Genomic DNA, 17,026 nt, shown 5'->3' with positions numbered 1-17,026 from the left:
TGTCTCAGCTGAGAGGACGGTCTTTGACCCCCAGCACTACTAGAAGTGGTCCGTGGAGCTCTTGTTTCAGGCTCTTTGCAAATTGAGGCAGATGCAGCATGGCCACCGGGAAGTTTTGTGACCCGGTACAACAGGAGGATAATCTCAGACCCTCTTTGCTTTATTATAAAGCCAGCCCCAGGTGCTGTGATTCTGTGCACGCAGCATCTCCCTGCCCCAGGCTGCTGTAACCCCTAGTAGCTCCCCACCTTTGTTTTTTGGATTTTCTGTAGGTTATGTGAGGTATGGGTTACCTAAGGACCTACGTCTCCATACTGGCACTTTTAACAGGGTGTGGATTATCTGTGGTGCTGGCTCTATGCATGGAAGCACAGTATGTTCTTAATCTCCTGCTGCTGTTAGCTCACATTTATCACAGGAGTATCTGCTTACCTTTGATTCAAGATCCCTACATCAGGGACCCAGGGTGGTATTTGTCTGTGAACTGCTGCATATGCCTATGGGATTGTATAAGTACATAAATATAATTAATAATCATCTGACTTCAGAGCAGCATTGGCAGGGAGGTAAATGTAGCCTTCACAGAATTACAAACAAAATCAGGAAAAAAGGGAGGCCTTTCTAGGAGCTGGTATGAATGGAAATAATTGTGTTTAAGCTGCTTGAAAATTATTCTGCAAACATCGTTTGGGTGGTTTTTAGCAGATCAGAGGCATTGACTTTGTCTCTAAATCAGAATTTTGACCAAAAGCATTTAAAAATAGCTTTTTTAAAAGATGCCTGCATTTTTTATCAATTAAAATGCAGACGAGAATAAAATGCCATGGGGTCCTGGCCCTGCTTCAGTGTCTGACCTAGAAGGGAGCAATGCAGTCCCTGCAACACCAGGATTGAACCACAGGGAGGGACAAATTAGTGTGCTTTCCTTGCAAAAAGGTTTTCATGGCATTTTTTTAAATCCTTCGGCTTGCACGCGGACCAGGGGCATCTCAGACTTTCTCACGGTTTGCTGTATGGATGAGCGCTGAAGGCGCAGGGTCTGCGCTGCTGCCGGCGGCTGTGCGGGGCTGGAGCGGCGGCAGAGCTGGCGGGAGAGCGGCTGCGGTTGACACCGGTGTCCCGGCGGCTGCGGTGAGCCGGTGGCGAGCCGGTGGCCACGGCCAGCCTGGCGGGCTGGGGAGCCCCGCGTCAGGGAGCCTCCGGTACCTTCTACCTCGCCTTAACAGTCAGAAGAAGTTGTTTCCTGTTTAAAGATTAAACGTTGTCTTTAAATATTAAACAGCAAAGCTCCTAGCTTTTGATTGCGTAGCTGCTGCCAGCAGGCGGCTCAGAATTGCCAGTTTTAATTAAAAAACTTTATTTTCCAGCACAGCCCAGCGATGGCTCCTCCTCCCGGCCAGGTCTGGCTGGCCTCTCCCCTGGCCTGCCTTCCTCTCTGCCTCTCTGCCCGCATTTCCCTCTGCCTGCAGCGAAGTGACGGTCCCTGCCAGGACCGAAGTGCGAGCGGTCTCGTCTGGGACTGATCAATGCCCCTGGCACTTCCTTCCAAAACCCCAGGAAAAACAATTAAAACCCGATCGATCCTGCAGGCAGCTTTGAATATGCATAAGTGCACACTTGACCTTCAGTGGTCAGGCCAACTTCCACCCTGGCTGCTTAGCTAGTTTGCTCAGGTATTGCTGCTGTACTAAATGACCTTGATCAGGAAAGCAAAACGCGATGCAAAGATGGGCCCGGTGATGATCCCGGGGCCGGGGCACGCGCCACCAGCTCCCTGCTGACGCTGCTGCTGCGGGGCTGGGGTTGGCACTAGCGCCCAGCTCTCAGGACCTTTCCAGAGCTGTCCCTCTGGTTTTCCTGGGATCCTGCCAGCCTCCTGCTGTGCTTCCTCAAGTTACTCCTGGCCGGAGTCGGAGCGATGTGTCTGGGCTGGGAAGGCAGCCTGCAATACGGTAGCTCAGAGCCTGCCTTGCTCAGTGCAGGGACGGCCCTGCTCCCTTCCTGTCCCATGCGACCGCTGTCCAAAGTGTGCGGGGACACCCCTGCCCCAGGGATGCCCCCCACTGCTGGTGACCTCGGGCCTGGATCCGCTGGTGCTGAGCGTAGGGACCTTCCTGCACTGTGCCTGGGCTTGCTCTTTGGGACGGAGCCCAGGAGAGGGAGCCACAGGCGGAGCCGCTGCTGCCGTCACCCAGGGCCACCCGGCGGGTGGCTGGTGGGGTCCCATCCTGCACTCCGACCCCCTGGCACCCCACTGCCCCACGGCCAGCCAGCCTGCATCCTGGCCACGGTGATGAAGATACCAGAGCATGTCTGTTGAAGGCAAAGGAAACCTCCCCGTTGTGTACACAAAGTGTAATTTCAGTGAATTATGCATAGACTTAATTAGGAGTTTTAATTGCTAATCATCTCCCAACAGGATTAGCAATGCTGTCTATTAATTATCTGTGGAGCCCTCTGTTTTGCTAAGGCAGGAGTAACAAAGCAGCATGAATGGTTACGTAGGCCAGTAATAAATTAACTCCCCCAAGCCCTGTAGCTCCTGGGGGGCTGCCAGCGGCGGGGGCTGCGTAGGGGCCAGCCCTGCCCGCGCTGGGCTGAGCAGCAAGTAGTGGGGGCAGAGGGACTGGCAGCAGGTCCCCGTGGCAGGCAGGTGGGTGGTGGGCTGGTGAGGGGCACTGCTCAGCTCTGCTCGCCCAGTTCAGCACTGTTCCTGCTGCAGAGAGCATCTCCCCCGGCATTCCCAGCCTGCGGAGGGTGTCGGCGGTGCCCCGCTGCGCTGTGGCTGTTGTTAGCGATGATCCCCACTGCAGGAGGGAGATAGGGTCTGCTGGATTGACCTGATCTCATCTGGGGACAATGGCCCTCACGGCAGCAGAGATAGCGCCAGCGTGAGCGACGCTAAGCCCATGCGCCCTTCTTACTGCGCACAATGCAGCGCTGAGCTTAATTCCTCAAGATGAAGAAGATACGTGGCTGTCAGGCTGTAATTACAGCCGTGCGTGTGACACGGAGGCCTGGCTGCTTTCACGTTTGTGTTGTCCAGTGGGTTTTGTGCTGCTCGGGTTCCCGGCTGCCTCGCTCCTGCTGGGAGCCCTGCCAGGGGACACGGCGGGGATGCAGCAGGCTCCCTCTGGCCAGGCTGCGGTGCAGTGGGGTGAGCAGCGCTGGCTCCCAGTAATGGAGAGTCCCAAGGCAACTGAGGTCTGGGGATGGAAAGGAGAGGGGAGGCTGGGAGGGCTGTGCTTGCTGGAGGGGAAGGGGGCTGCTGGCCAGGCCAGCCTGGGCATGAGTACCTCTTTCCAAACCCTCCTGACTACTGCTGCCGACTCCATCCTTGGTGAGGCAGGAACGGTGTTGGAGCAACCCAGGGACATGCGGGAAGAGCTCACAGCCCCAGTGTGGCGAAGGTGGCCTCAGGTGATGCTGATCTGGCACAGTGACCGGCAAACCTTGTGAGGGTTGTCACCCGTACAAGGGCAAGCCCTGGACACCTCCTCTTTGAGGAGCATTATGTGGCACAGGCCAGTGAGAGGGTGCTTTGTGCAGGCGGCTCCGGAGGAGCTGCTACGAGGGCAGCGCATGTGTGGGTCCACACTGAACAGAGGGAACGCAGACCCACGCATGCCCCGGGAGCAGTCAGGCCTGGGCAAGTACAAAACGTGTGTGTGCTGTACACCAGTCTGACCCTCTGCTTCTCTCTTCCAGGCGTACAGCTTTGCCATGGGGAGTTGGCCAAAGAACGGGCTCTTAGACATGAATAAAGGACTGAACCTACAGCACATAGGGAGGCCTCACAGCGGGATAGGTGAGTGCTTCGCCCCGCGCCCTTCCCATCCGCACAGCTGCTGCTCCAGGTGCGCGGGATGTGCCTCGGCTCCGAGAGCTGGTCCAGACTGGGGTGCTGAGAGCCAGCCAGAGGGCTGCGAGGTCTCCGGCTGGTGGAAGGGACGAATATGTGTCAGGGCAGGACTGGCACCCGGGATGAGCTCTTGGTCCCTGGCACATCCCAGCGTGGCAAACACGCCTGCGTGTCCCTCTGGCCAGGGAGCTGCTCCCCTGCTCGGCCACTCTGGCAGTGCTTGGGCTGGGGGTGGATGTGGGCAGCACCAGGGCTCGTGCGGTGTCTGGAGCACAGGGCAGGGGTCCCCAGGCTGGGCGGGATGCTCTCCCTGTCGGGCCAGTCCTCCAGTTGCTCTGGATGCTGCATCTGTCCTTGGAACGGAGGCTCTGCTAGGCAGTACAGCCTCAGGAGCTGGCTGAAAGCACGCTGCAGAGTGAAGATATTTGGCCCCAGCTGGAGAACTGAGTTATCGTCCCGTTTGCTCATATGCGTGATGAGTTCCATGGTCCCGCAGCTTGCTCCAAGATAAACAACTGAGACTACCATGTACAGTGACAGAGCTCCATGTTTCCCCTAGCTCCTCTGCACCAGGGATCAAAGTGATATGAGGAGGGAGACCTGGCCCAGGACACTGAGGCCGTATATCTGCCTGCTGCTTAATGCTGGGGGCGCAGAGCTGGGGCAGCAGCAGGCTGCAGTACGGGCAGGAGCTCAGATTTACTGAGCTGTAGGCAGGGCTGTAACTCAGGGCTGCTTCGCTCTTGCCTGTCTTGTGTCTCTGTGGAGCGTTGGATCACGTCTTGGAGAGCAGTGGTCAGGTGTTCCCTCTGCCTCCCAGCCCTTCATCCATGGTGACTTGTGAGCATTAAAGTTTGCAAGGAGGTAAGATTTACGTGGAAAAGTCACCTGCTACCTGGGCCTTGAGGAGGCTGTTTAATATTGTTTCAATACTCTAACCATTAAACTCTGCAATCAATCCAAGTTAAGGAGATGAATTATTTAAAGCTCACCAGCTTTTAATTAGCAAGCTCCTTTTGAACTATGGATCTGGTTGCATTATTGACAGAGGTAGCATTAAAATTTGCTTCCTTGCCTGGGAGCAGATTTGCCTTGCTTGTGTGCCATGTTGGGGGGATCACGGGGAGGGAGCAGGGACTCCAGGAGTTGTGTGTGCATGTCCTGCTCTGGGGGCTTCGGCTTTTCGTAGAGTCTTCTGGGGGATGCAAGGTTGGTGTGTGCCTTGTCTTCCCTCATTTTATTTATGGCAAGAGCTCTCTGTTGCTGTCATCTCTTACTCTGACAAAGCGTTCCTAGCTCTGGAGTATTATCTGGCTGCTGATGGTTTCTGCCTGTGTTTATATCAGTGCTGTTGTCTTGCACAGGTGTCTCTGCCTCATGGAGTTCAGAGAGATGCTGTTCATGTCCCTCCCCGCACCAATTCTTTAGGAAGGTTTTTCTTCATTTCTGCCAAACTCCCTCTGCCGGGGAGCACTCCCCGGTACAGGGTGAGCCACGGGCGGATTGCCCACAGAGAAGCAGCATGTCAAGGCCCAGCAGTCAAGCTCCCTTCTTGCTGGCTGCTCCATTTGGGCTGGGTCAAGAGCAGCTCTGTCCCGAGCGTCTGCAATCCTCCAGAGGCGGCAACCGCTGGCACGCTGTGCGTGGTGGCTCTACTGCAGGCTGAGCCCCCATGAGTGAGGTGGAGACACGGCTCATTGAATGGCTTCTCCTCCTGGCCAGTTTGGGAGCCCCAGGCACAGCTGCTGCCCGCGGTGTCAGGGCTGCTGGCTTTAGGGCTTGGTAACCCAGCGTCCCTCCTGGGAGAAGGCTCAGGGCAATGCTGGTGTCTGGAGACATGCCTTGCCTGGCATTTTGTCAGGGCACCAGCCTCCTGGACTTCTGGCACTTCATTTCCCAGCCTGCTGGCTTTTCAGGTCCTAGTCATGCATCAAGTGTTGGCTCTAGTGACAGCCCAAGAGGTCCCCAAGCCAAGGGGCTGAGGAGGGGCTGCTCACTGCAGAGGTGGGCTGGGCTGGCTTCCTTGGGTCCGGCTTTGCTGCCTTGTCCTGGAGCAAGCATTGGTCCTCCACAGCCGAGTCCTTCCATATCAGCCACTGGGACTGGGCATGGTCATCCCAATTGCTGACGGTCACCCTGTGACCTGAGCAGTCCTCACGACTCTCCTCCTTCATGCTCTCAACTGCTTTTGCTTCAGGGCAGGAAGGAGCCATCCCTTTCCCTGCCCAGGGCTCCCCTCCCCTTCCCTCCCTGGCTGAAAGGAGCCTTGCTCCTGACACAGCCCTGCCCCCTCAGCCGAGTAAGTGACCCCTTCTCAAGGACTGCTGCTGGAGAAGAGAGTGGAGAACGGCGAAGCATGCTGCCTGCTCGCCTCTTGCTGCTCACGGTGAGACGGGAGCTGGCTGTGGCCCTGGGGATGCTCCCATGCCGTCTAGAGCCTCCCTTCGCCTTTGTGGCTGGTCCTGGGGTGCAGCAAGACCGAGGGAAGTTGGGGACCTGAGAAGGGGGTCCCCAGGGCTGCCCGAGGTGGGTGTAACCAGGGTCAGCCTCTGATTCTCATGGCCCTCGTGGGTCGCTGCTGTCCAGAAGTCTGCAAACCAAAGAGGGCTGAGGAGGGAGCAGCAAGGCAATGTGTTCGCCAGCCACAGCGGTTTCACGAGTACCGTGCTGTGCAGGAGAGCCTCTGCACAGCCTCTTTCCCAGCAGTGTGGGGAGCAGTCCAGGGGGATGCAGACAGTCCTGTGAAGCCTCATCTTGCTTATGTGGGGATATGCAACATCATGTTTCCCTTCAAATCTGACAGAAAAATTGCAGTGGATGGCCACTTGTTTTTGCAAACAATTTGCAAGGAATTTTGCTGTCTTGCCTGATCGGTTGTGTATTGCTTTGTTTTCAAATCACTCTCTGATTCACTGGCTCAGCAGATACCTGCTCCAAATCCCTGCACTTGGCATGCTCTGGGACCAGTCCTGCTCTGTGCGTCATCTCCTCTCCTTTGTCTTGTTCAAAATCTGGGAAGTTCAGGGTGCTCGCCACCTTGCAGGGCCAAGGCCAGATTCTGGATGGGAACCTCACCTTTAGCATCTGGTGCGTGCGGGCAGGAGGAGCTCATGGTGGAGCATGGTGGAGTCTCGGATCACATCCCCTGGGACATACGGCTGGGCATACAGCAAGTTGCTGAACAGAGCTCATGTTCTAGCTTTTATCCGGTTTCTACTTGCAAGCATATGAGCTGCAAATCTTGTTGAGTGGTTAGAAAAGTGCTTTGTGTCACCAACTACACCAAAGTGTATTCGCATACACTGCAAATACAGCTGCCTTGGGCTGGGGTGGGTAGGTGTCTGCTGCAGTTGTTTCATAGGAAGGAAAAGGAAGGGGGAAAATGTCAATATTTCAGCTTGCTGAGGATTGCTGGGCGGAATAAGGAGGTTGGAAAGTCCTGCTCCAGAGTGAGGATGCAGAAAATCCTTGGGAGATGGGAAAGGAGCAAAAGGGGACTGAAATATGTTCTTTCATACCTTTTGTTGGGTTGGTATTTCAGCTCTAAGAATTCCCTCTATGCCGAATGCGGCCCTGAGGACCAGAGAGGGCTTTTTTTTTCCGTTTCCATCTCTCCTCGAACATGGATTAAATGTGTGTCAGCTCTAGAGTGGGCTGTAAGATCTCGGGGTGAGGAACTTCTTTTTGTCTGGTGTTTTCCTGGCCCTCAACAAAATGAAGTTGAGTCTTGCCAAGAAGTTACTCATCTTACAGACGTGTGCATGTTGCTGTTCTTAAAACATGTGTTTGAGGTGCTGCTTGCCAAAAAAGAGCTGCAGCCTGTAATGGGGGTCTTGGCACTCCCTCGCAAAGACTGGCATTCACAGGCTCCACACCAGTGGAGCTGTGTTCTTGCATTGGGGTCTCTCCACTGAGTTTCAGAGAATGATACAAATCAGAAGGATTAAAATCCCAGGTTTCAGTTGTGATTTAAATCAGGCCGCAAGGGACCTGGATTCAGTAATTGATATTTTTCCTTTTTTGCATTTCTTTTTTTTTTTTACCTGTTTCCCTAAAAAAGGTCAAGTTTTATGGATCAGCACCTATCAAACCACGTGCAGCTTTCCCTACCACTGCCCAATTATTAAATCTAATTATTCTTCTATTCACCAAATGCCCTGTATTTGCTACATTTATTTTGATCGATGATTTAACATAATCTGCATTTAGTCTTAGTTTTAGATATTTGTTACATTAGAAAAATGCTGAATTACTATTTGTTATTAAGGAGCTGGTGATTAAATTGTTACTCATTATTTGAGTTGTGATGCTTTTGGATGAAAATTAGAATGCCATGCTAAAGTACCCCAGCAGTAATTTGAATTGTTTTCATTAGTAAAATCCTGTTTCCCTTGCATATACTCAATATAGAAGGGAAAGTAAATTTCAGAATAAGTTTTAGTTAAAAACACCTGGTGCATGAAACCAAAGCAAGAAGTGAGTTGAAGGAGTGTTTCTGGAAACCACCCTTTCAAGATTTTAGAGTTAGCACATCTCATCCTCTCCCAGGTTAGTTTGTTGGTTTGTTTGTTTCCCTGATTATGGAAAAGATAAAAGGCACACCTTCTTTTTTTTTATGTCCTTTGTTGTTTCTCAGCTCTGAACGAGCCAGTTATTGAACTGAAAATACACCGAAAAAAGAAAAAAGTTTCCAAATCTGCAGAGGTAGCTGCTGCTGGGAAAGTTTGTTTCACATTTGTTGTCTCTGCTTCCACCTCCAGTGCATCGAGTGTCTTTAAAACATGATGTTACTCCTTGCTGCTGGGTTTTTTTGAATCTAATTGAATTCAATTGAATCTTTAAAGTTTAGACTTTAGCACGCAGATTATTATGATTTTAGATTTAGCTCTAAATGCCTGGTTTGGGGTTTTTTTCTTTCTTGGGGAATAGGTAACAGGCTGCTGTGTCTCTTGCTAACGAACCTGCAGTACCCGTCCCAGGTGACCTGGTGATCCGGTCCCATCGTAGCGCCTGTCTTGACATGATGCCCTCACTGAGCTGTTTTACACCAACCGATGTAATCCTGTGAGCTGTCAGTCTCCGCGCGGGGGCTTCACCATCTTCGCTGTGCCCACGGTGCCCCCAGCCAGGGTTGTGCCGTGCTCCCTCCATGGGCATCTCTTGCCGAATGGAAAAGCCCTACCTGCCTGGGCAGGTCAGCAGCCCATGCGGTGAGCGACCCAGCAAGCCACCATGCCTTCCCGGCTCCATCTCTCTCTTTTCATTTACTGATTGGAAATCACGGAAGGTTAGGGTTTGATACTGTTCCTGATCCAGAGCATTAATTAGGCCTCGGAAAGAAGAAGAGGAATTGCGTGTTTTTAACAGTGAGGTTAATGGGATGCTCGCAGAGTAGACAGTTTTAATGAGCTTCAACTCAATGTGCAGTGAGTTTACTCTTTGTGTTAAAAGGGTCACACTGCAGTAGTTTGATGTGGATTGTCTCCTGGCCCTCGGTGTCATAGGTGAGCGTCTGTCAGAGTCCAGTCGGAGCGCATTTACTTAGTGACACGATTCTAATTAACTACCGCGAGCTGCCACCGCTGCGGGGAGCCGGGCCAGCGCCTGCCGGGGGTGCCTCCTGCCCAGCGGAGCCGCTCTGCCTGCTCGGGTCCCGGCGGCATCGGGCTGCTCTCCGCGCTGACATTGAAGGAGAGGGCGGCAAGGGCCGCGCTCGCTAAGTGCAGTGGCAGGCGGCAGGCCGCCCGCCGTAATGGGTGCCTTTGGCTGTCAGCACCAGCTCTCCCTGCGGGAGCTCGGTGGGGGCTGATGAGGCTTCGCCTCACCCTGCAAGGTGCTGGCAGCTTGTGGTCCTGGCAGCTTGCTGGCTTTATTTCAGCCTCCTCTCATTCTTCCCTGCTTCCCTTTCGACTCTTTCATTTACCTGGCTCTCCCAGGGGTGCAGGGAAGCCTGCAACCCCCCAAACATCTGTGGGATCCCCAGTCAGCCTTGGTGCCCACCTGCCTCCTCTGCAGCGGGGCAGGGGGAACCAGGGGACAGGGACAGCATTTTGTGAAACTCCCCTCCATTTTTTTCACCACTTTCCGTCCCAGCCCGCATGGCCCTGGCTGGCAGAGCCAGTCCCACCCTCCCCATCCCTCCCAGGGGACGAGAGAAACCCTGGAGAACCCCACACTCCCCTGGAGCAGGCAAACCCCGTTCTTCCTCTCTTTGTGGTGGCACGCAGCTGATGCTGTGCCCAGCGGCAGTGCCGTTTGCACCACACCATCCTTTTGCCAGGGGATGCTGAAAGCAAGAGCCAAGCACGGAGCTCACTGCTGCGGGGCAGGGCATGGGGCTGCCTTGGGGCCGCTGCCCCACACACAGCGGCCCCAGCCCAAGGCAGAAGGGGAAAGACTCCGAGTTAAATAATTAAAAGAGACTTAAGTAAAAATCAACAGAAATGTCATCAAATGAGCAGTGTCATTTTGAATTAGCGCTTGTAAAGGTCAGGCAGATCCAGAACAGGTGGAGCGGCTGTGTGCCGGGTGTCGTGGCCAGGCAGCACGTCCCAGCACCCATGGCGGCAGGGTGCAGGGACCAGCCCAGCTGCTCCGGGGTACCCGCTGGACTGCGGGCTCAGGGACAGGGCGGCAGGCGGGTGGCAAGGGGTCCTGCCACGAGCGCCAGGCCCCGCATCCGCAAGGAGGGGTGGGGAGGGAGGGCCGGCCAGGGCGGCCGGTTAGAGGACATGTGTCTGTCAGAGTCCAGTCAGAGCACATTAACGCGGTGACATGATTCTAATTAACTACCGTGAGAGGTGTCACAGCTGGAAAAGCAGTGAGCGGAGACAAGCTTTTAAAAAAAGAAAAAAGCAATGTGACAGTCTTTTTTTCCCCCCCCCTCTTTCTTTTTCTTTTCTTTTCCTTTTTGTTTTTTTTTTTTTTTACTCTTGTGTGCTCTCTCCCCTCCATGTGGGAGTGGATCTAAAGATAATTAGGATGTCTGGCTGGCTGGGAACCTGAGCCGGGGCTCTTTTGCTTTCAGTCATTTAAGTTTTCGACATCTCTCTGAAGGGACTTGGTGGCGCAGTGGATTACTGTGCGCCAGAGTGACAGAACACTCTTCTAATCGTAAACCCTTTTTAGAAAGGATTCTGCTCTCCGTTTTTCCCCTGGAGCAGCGGGGGGTATGTTCTGATCACTGCAGCTCTGTTCCCATACATGCTACAATGGGAAACTCAAGGTCTTTCAGCTGTTTCCTGCAGTTAACAAAGGAGGCACAGAAGAAAGAAAGGAAGGATGATTGAGTGTTTGTGTTGACTGCACTCACCCCTCCGTCCTACCCTGCCGAAAGTTGGTCGTGTGCCCGCTGGGGTGGGGGCACGCGCGCTCACCCAACCCCGCTGCCTGCTGGGGCAGCGTGATGGGTTCGCTGCACCTTGCCCCTCGCCTGAGGGCTCCTGGTGTCCGGAGAGAGTGGCCTTTGGAGGGAAGGGTGAGACTGGCTGCGGGGCTTCGGCTGCCTAAGAAAAGTCAGGGTGCCGCCGTGTCCTCCTCCCAACCCTGGGGCAGGCAGTAGCAGTGCCCGCTCGCTTGGGATGTGCAGAAGGTAGGCGCGAGCCCCTCTCTTCTGCTGGAAGCGGTTTCATTTGCAGCACTGGTGTCAGGCTGAAGATCTAAGAGGGATTTCTGGATTATCTGCTGTTTGCCATACTGCAATGCCTGGGAGCCCCAGCTGCAGATCAGGGCAGGTCTGTCTCAAGCCCCAGCAGGACAGCACTGCCGTCATCCTGCGGCCGCCCTTTGGCATGGCTGCTGCTGTACCCCCTTCCTTTGGCTTCTGGTTTTAGGCTTTGCCCAGACTCATCCCACCAGCGGTGGTAACTGTCTCCTTTGGCAAGGAGAGCAGATCTGCTGTTTCGCCCTCCCTCCCTCCCAAGACAGTTGTGGTCCGCAGCCCAATACCCGACCCAATTAATATCCCCAGTGGCAGATGAGAAACCTCTTAAATATGTTTTTCATATCACTCTGAAGTGTTGTTTGCATACTGGAAGGAAGGGTAGAGGCTGATGGTTTGTATTATATGTGCTCTGTCTTACCAATCAGCCAGTCCCAAACCCAGGAGCATGTAGACATGAACTGATCTGTACTAGAGTGACCCTTGCACTGCCTCGGACCCATCCCGCTGATGGCTATTTGTCCAGCCCTGCAAAATATCCCCACACACACTGCTGGAACAACCCTTGCACTGACCAAGCCCTGTCCCATGTTGTGCTGGGTGGGTAAAACATGTTTGCTAGGACGTGTTCTCCAGCCCCTGCAACAAGCAGCGCTTCCCATGCACCGTGATGCATCCTCCGACACAGCAAGACACATCTTGGGTGAGAGGCCTTGGAAGATCGTTAACTTTCTAGAGAGCTTTTTCTGTAGAAAGTAGCAACGTAAAACACCGAGTGACATTTTGATTTCCACATGGATTCTTTTGGTGCCTTGGTGTCTCTGCGATGTGTCCCAGACAAGGCTAAATGGTAGTGCATCTTCACGTACCTATGAGAAGGGGAAGAGTTTCCTGTTAATGAATATAAACTCAATTACGAGCATGGATTGCCTGCCCTGCTCTGCGCTGGACTCCAGTGGAAGGTGTCTTTTCACGCCATGCTGTCCTGCAACAGCAATGTGTCCCCAAACCTGCCCTTCTGCACCTGCATCCTGGGGGATGGTGAGGATGCTGCTGTCCCTCTTGGGTTAGCCCTTGTCCCCCGGGGTCAGACACCCATGTTGTCCCAGCTCTGGCCTCCCTGGGCAGCACGGGGCTGCTGACTGTGAGCGCTGCGGTCCCCTGCTGAGAGGAGGAGAGACTCCTGCCCCAAATTCTACCGAAGATCGGCCTTTAACAAGAGCGGTGGCATAGGTACGGAGCAAAGGCTGTGTCAGCAAGGGACGCCAGGTTTAAAGCTGCCCCGCTTCACGTAATGAGAAACAATTGCGAGGTGCAGGAGGGGAAGGGATAGCAGCCAGCCGGAGAGACTCCACTGCAATTTAACAAGTTTCGATTCCCCTGAGTTCCCTGACAAGACCCCCCCTCTAAGTCTATACAGGAATTCATAAGAATAGGATAATTAGGATGTTTCAAAGCTGCGACCCTCAGAGGAGTCCTTGGATTAATCTGTTTTTTCCCTTAAAGACATCTGTAACTACAATCTTTGTTTCTCTCCTCTTCTCCCCCCCTCCCCTTCTTTTCCCCCCTTGTCTGTCTCTGTATCTCCTGTCAAACCGTTGCAGACGTAAATGACAAAGAAATCAGAAAGAGAGATCAATGCAGTCCAAATTAGCACTTGGAGATAGACTGTGCTGGAGATGTCAGAGCCTGACCCCAGTTGATCTGCCAGCCTCCGCTGGTGATATTATGCAAATTGCATCCATCTGGCAGAGCCCAGCAAAGGACTAATGGGGCAGGGAGGGGGCCGTGGCCGGGCGTCTTTGCGAAGGGGAGAGAGCCGGGGGTCTTTGGGGAGGGGGGGGGTCCGTGATTGACGGGGGAGATAAGGTACTGCATTTGCTTCATTTGCGCTCCTGGGCGGATTAAAAACCAAACTCCAGATAAGAGATAACCAAACTTCATTTCGCTTTTTATTTTATTCCTTATTGCTACCCCCACACAACCTAGTACCAAAAAGAAGAGAAAAAAAAAAGATGGTTCTTGGCACTCTTGTTTCCTGCACGTCATTACCACTGATGGCAGTTTGAGGGGAGAGACAAAGTCGGGGAAAGAAAGCAAAAAAAAAAAGCTAGCTGCTTAAAAGACTGCTGTAATAGGAGCATGGATAATAGAAATCTCAAATTACGGTGATCGCCTTGTTAAGAAGTTTGAAAATACGGCCAGATTGTCTTTAATGAGAGAAATATGGCTGTTAGTTAGTGAAGGAGGAGGGAATGGACCTTGTTTCAAGATCTGTAGCTTGCCCATCAAAGAGGCACCGGCTGTTTCATTTCAAAATCCTGCTCCTCTGCCTGATATTAAAAATAGTTGTTAAAGGCTTTGACTAGCAAGACGATTCTCTTTGGCTTCCTACTCTCTCTCCACCTCCCCCGAAAGACTTCGCTAAGAGAGAACTTCTGCTTTAAAAAACAGCAAGGAAAGAAAGAAGAGAGGAAAGTTTTGGGCTGCAGCGTGATGCTGCCCCGGGGTACCCGGGGGCCTCAGGCTGAGCACTGCCAGCACCATGGCCATGCCCACCATGGCAGAGGGGAGCTCCCTTTGTACCGTGTGTCTGCTGTGCCGGGATGAGCGTTGTGACATGGTACCATCGCTCCTCCCGGCAGCCCCGACCCAGGCACGGAGCAGCAGAGGCTCTTTTGGCATCTGGACCCTGGTTAAGCGCTGCGGTGCTGCTTTCCTTTGCTCTCTCCAGTGCCCGGGAAGCGGTGCTGGGCCAGGGCTGATGCTGCGGAGAAGGGCACTGATAGAAGCCAGGTCTGGCAGCTGCCTGCTGGCCCCCGCCTCTTGTTAAGAGCTAAGGGGCACCTCTGTGCTGTTAGGCTCTGACCCGTAACTCTTGCCTCACCGCTGCACTGACAGTCCCCTCTTCATTCTCCCCTGAAATCACAGGATCTCATTAATTGGTTTAAGGATCGCTGCCCCGTGTCCTGAGCGGCCTGTTTAAGATAACGAACTCGGAGTGTGTTAATAGCTGGTATAACTCAGCAGAGGATCTAGGGACAAGGCCTGGATGGGGAAGATGCTGCTGGGTGGGGAAGACAGGCACTGAGGCATTAAAAATCTGTCCGGTGCTGTGTTTTTCCCTGTCCTTACACAAATCAGTGTAATTCCCCCGCTCCCAAGTTGCTAACATGTTGAAATGCCAGGGCTCTGGCAGGAGGGGAGGGCTGTGCCAGCCAGACTGCTGCCCGTTCCCAGCGTGGCCTCGCTCGCTTTGTGGGTCTGCAGTGGGATCAGAGGGGATGTGTTCTCCTCTTTATCCTCCATACCATGAGGTTCTTCCCAAAGCTGCAGCCGCTGCTGCACAGGCTGATCCCAGCTGTGCCATTAACCTCCCGAGCTCTGGCTTGTTCCCGGTCCTGCGGTGTGCATGCACTGGGACAGCAGTGTTTTCCTCTGTCTCCCAGAGTCCTGAGACAATCCTGCTCCAGCTTGGAAGCTGCATTCTTCAAACCCAGCAAGAGCCTGAGCAGCTCCTCCCAGCCTGGGCCCTGAACTGGATGCCGCTGGTGTGCAGGACCTGGAGGGGAGGCAGGAGGAGAGGGTCATGGTCACTGCTAAGGGTGGCCCTGCCAGTCCACGCTGCTGGGACCGAGGTGCCGTGTCCAGTGCGGCGGTCTGACACGTCTGTCCTGCGTGCTCAGAGGTCTCTGAGGGGGTGGCATGAAGGAGGGGCTCAAGAGCTCTTACCGGTTTTTGGCCAGGTGGTGGGTGGCCCAGAGGTGCCGCGGGATCAGCAGGGCTGGGCTGCTGTGCCAGGTGGACTACAGGAGCGTCCTGCCTCCTCCCGCTGCGGTGCCAAGCTGATCTTTAACCATGGAAGAAACCCACCCAGTGATGTGATGCAAAACCCCCTGCGGATGGAGAGCACCCAGCAGCCCTGGGTACGTTTTCCTGCTGCACTTAGCCTCGCTGTTAATTACACGTAGGCCTGTAATGTGCAGGGGGAGCGACCACCCGGACAGAGGGGCTGCCTCTGTGCAGACCTTCCTGCTGCACGCCCACCCTGCATTGCCCCATGCTTTCCTGCCCGCCCCTCAGCAGCAGGCACGCTGTTGGCACTGCCAGCTGCCTGTGCCTACCAGGGCACACATGTCCCCTTACCCGCCGCCGCCTCGCAGCCTGGCCTCAGCAGGCAGGGACCCGCGGCCCGGCACTGCTGCCTCAGGACCCTTCCCCAGGGGCTCTGGGCGCGAGGTCAGCCCGCAGCAAGTGGGATCCCCGGCCCCTTGCCCTGTGGAGGCACAGCAGCAGCACCTTACTGAGAAGCCTGCTCCAGCTGTTAGCTGTGGCTGCCCGGTGCCCGCCGCCCAGTGCCGGGGGTAGCGGGGTCAGGACCCTTCTCCCGTCCTGTGTGTTTCCAGCCAAGAACCAGCGATTTGGCTTTATTTGCATGCCCAGGGGACTCAGAGCTTGGCAGCTGGGCTATCTCCAGCAGCCACAAAGCCCTCCAGAAGTACATATATAACAGCCGAGAGAGGCAGAGAGGGAGAGAAAAAGAGAGACAACAGCTTTGCCTCCACGCTCCTGTCCGGAGCAGTCTCCTAATGAGAAGAATATGGCTGCTAGTTAGCAGAGGGGTGTGTCCTGTAGGCTAAAATGAGATAGTTACACTGCACTGATTGAAGGTTGAGGTTAGAGGGCAGCACAATTATGTTCAGGAGATTCAAGGGCTCTGTTTGATGCAGCAGTTCTAAGCTCCCAGCCAGTGTCAGTAGTTTAGCTCAGGGTTTCTTTTTTTTTTCTTTTTTTTTTTTTTTTTTTTGGGTTAAAGACAGGAAGGATAAAAACTATGGGAATGAGTTGTTACTATTATTATAAAGTGGTGTGAGTTTTTTTTTTTTAACCATCAGTTCACCCCCCTTTTGCTTAACTGTTTCCTGATCATTATTTTTTAAGCTGCTCGGAGGGAAGAAGAGAGCATCCCCTTCCCCCCAGAGAGCGGCTCTGAATTTTCTCCCAGGTGGGGAAGGTGATTTTTTTGTGCCCGAGCTTCAGCTCAGTTCTCTGACTGTGGATCAGGAAAGCAATTAGCAGTTCAAATTATGCCAAGGCCAAATTCTTTGTCTCAAAATTGTGGGTTAAGACTTGCGAAAGAACCTTAATTGCCTGGTGCTGAACTAGGTTATTTTTTCTGAGAGCATTTCCAGTGCTTAGGGCTGTTTATGGGGGGAGTCTCTTGTGTTTCAAAAGCCCTGCAGTGGCACTGCCTTTTCCCAGAGCCTGCAGAAGTGTCCAGGCACCGCAGCAGCATCCCTGGCCTCTCCAGCCTCTCTCCCACCAGCCGGCTTGCTGCCTTGCAGACGACCATGCAGCCCGCCTGCTGCCCCTCATTCATCCCAGGACAGTCCAGGTCTCCATCACCTTCCTCCGCTGCCCTGTCCTCTAACCCATCTGTAGCTCTGGGTGCGCCTGCCTGCACCCTCCATCCCCTGGCCACTCCCTCCGCTGGCTGCCCGCAC

At 54.0% G+C, this 17,026-nt stretch overlaps 1 protein-coding gene across 1 annotated transcript in view; it reads left to right on the top strand.

Annotated features, from left to right (window-relative positions):
• ERI3 (ERI1 exoribonuclease family member 3) overlaps window positions 1-17,026 on the top strand; it is a 126,054-nt gene that overhangs the window by 83,964 nt on the left and 25,064 nt on the right. Inside the window, exon 6 of the mRNA XM_059822047.1 lies at window positions 3,709-3,808. Within this exon, the coding sequence (XP_059678030.1) occupies window positions 3,709-3,808 (100 nt within the window). The remainder of the gene's footprint in view (window positions 1-3,708; window positions 3,809-17,026) is intronic.

This window comes from Gavia stellata, chromosome 10 (assembly GCF_030936135.1).
Source record: "Gavia stellata isolate bGavSte3 chromosome 10, bGavSte3.hap2, whole genome shotgun sequence".
NCBI lineage: Eukaryota > Metazoa > Chordata > Aves > Gaviiformes > Gaviidae > Gavia > Gavia stellata.
Note: the sequence above shows the minus strand (reverse complement) of the source record. Positions and strands in the feature narration are given on the sequence as shown.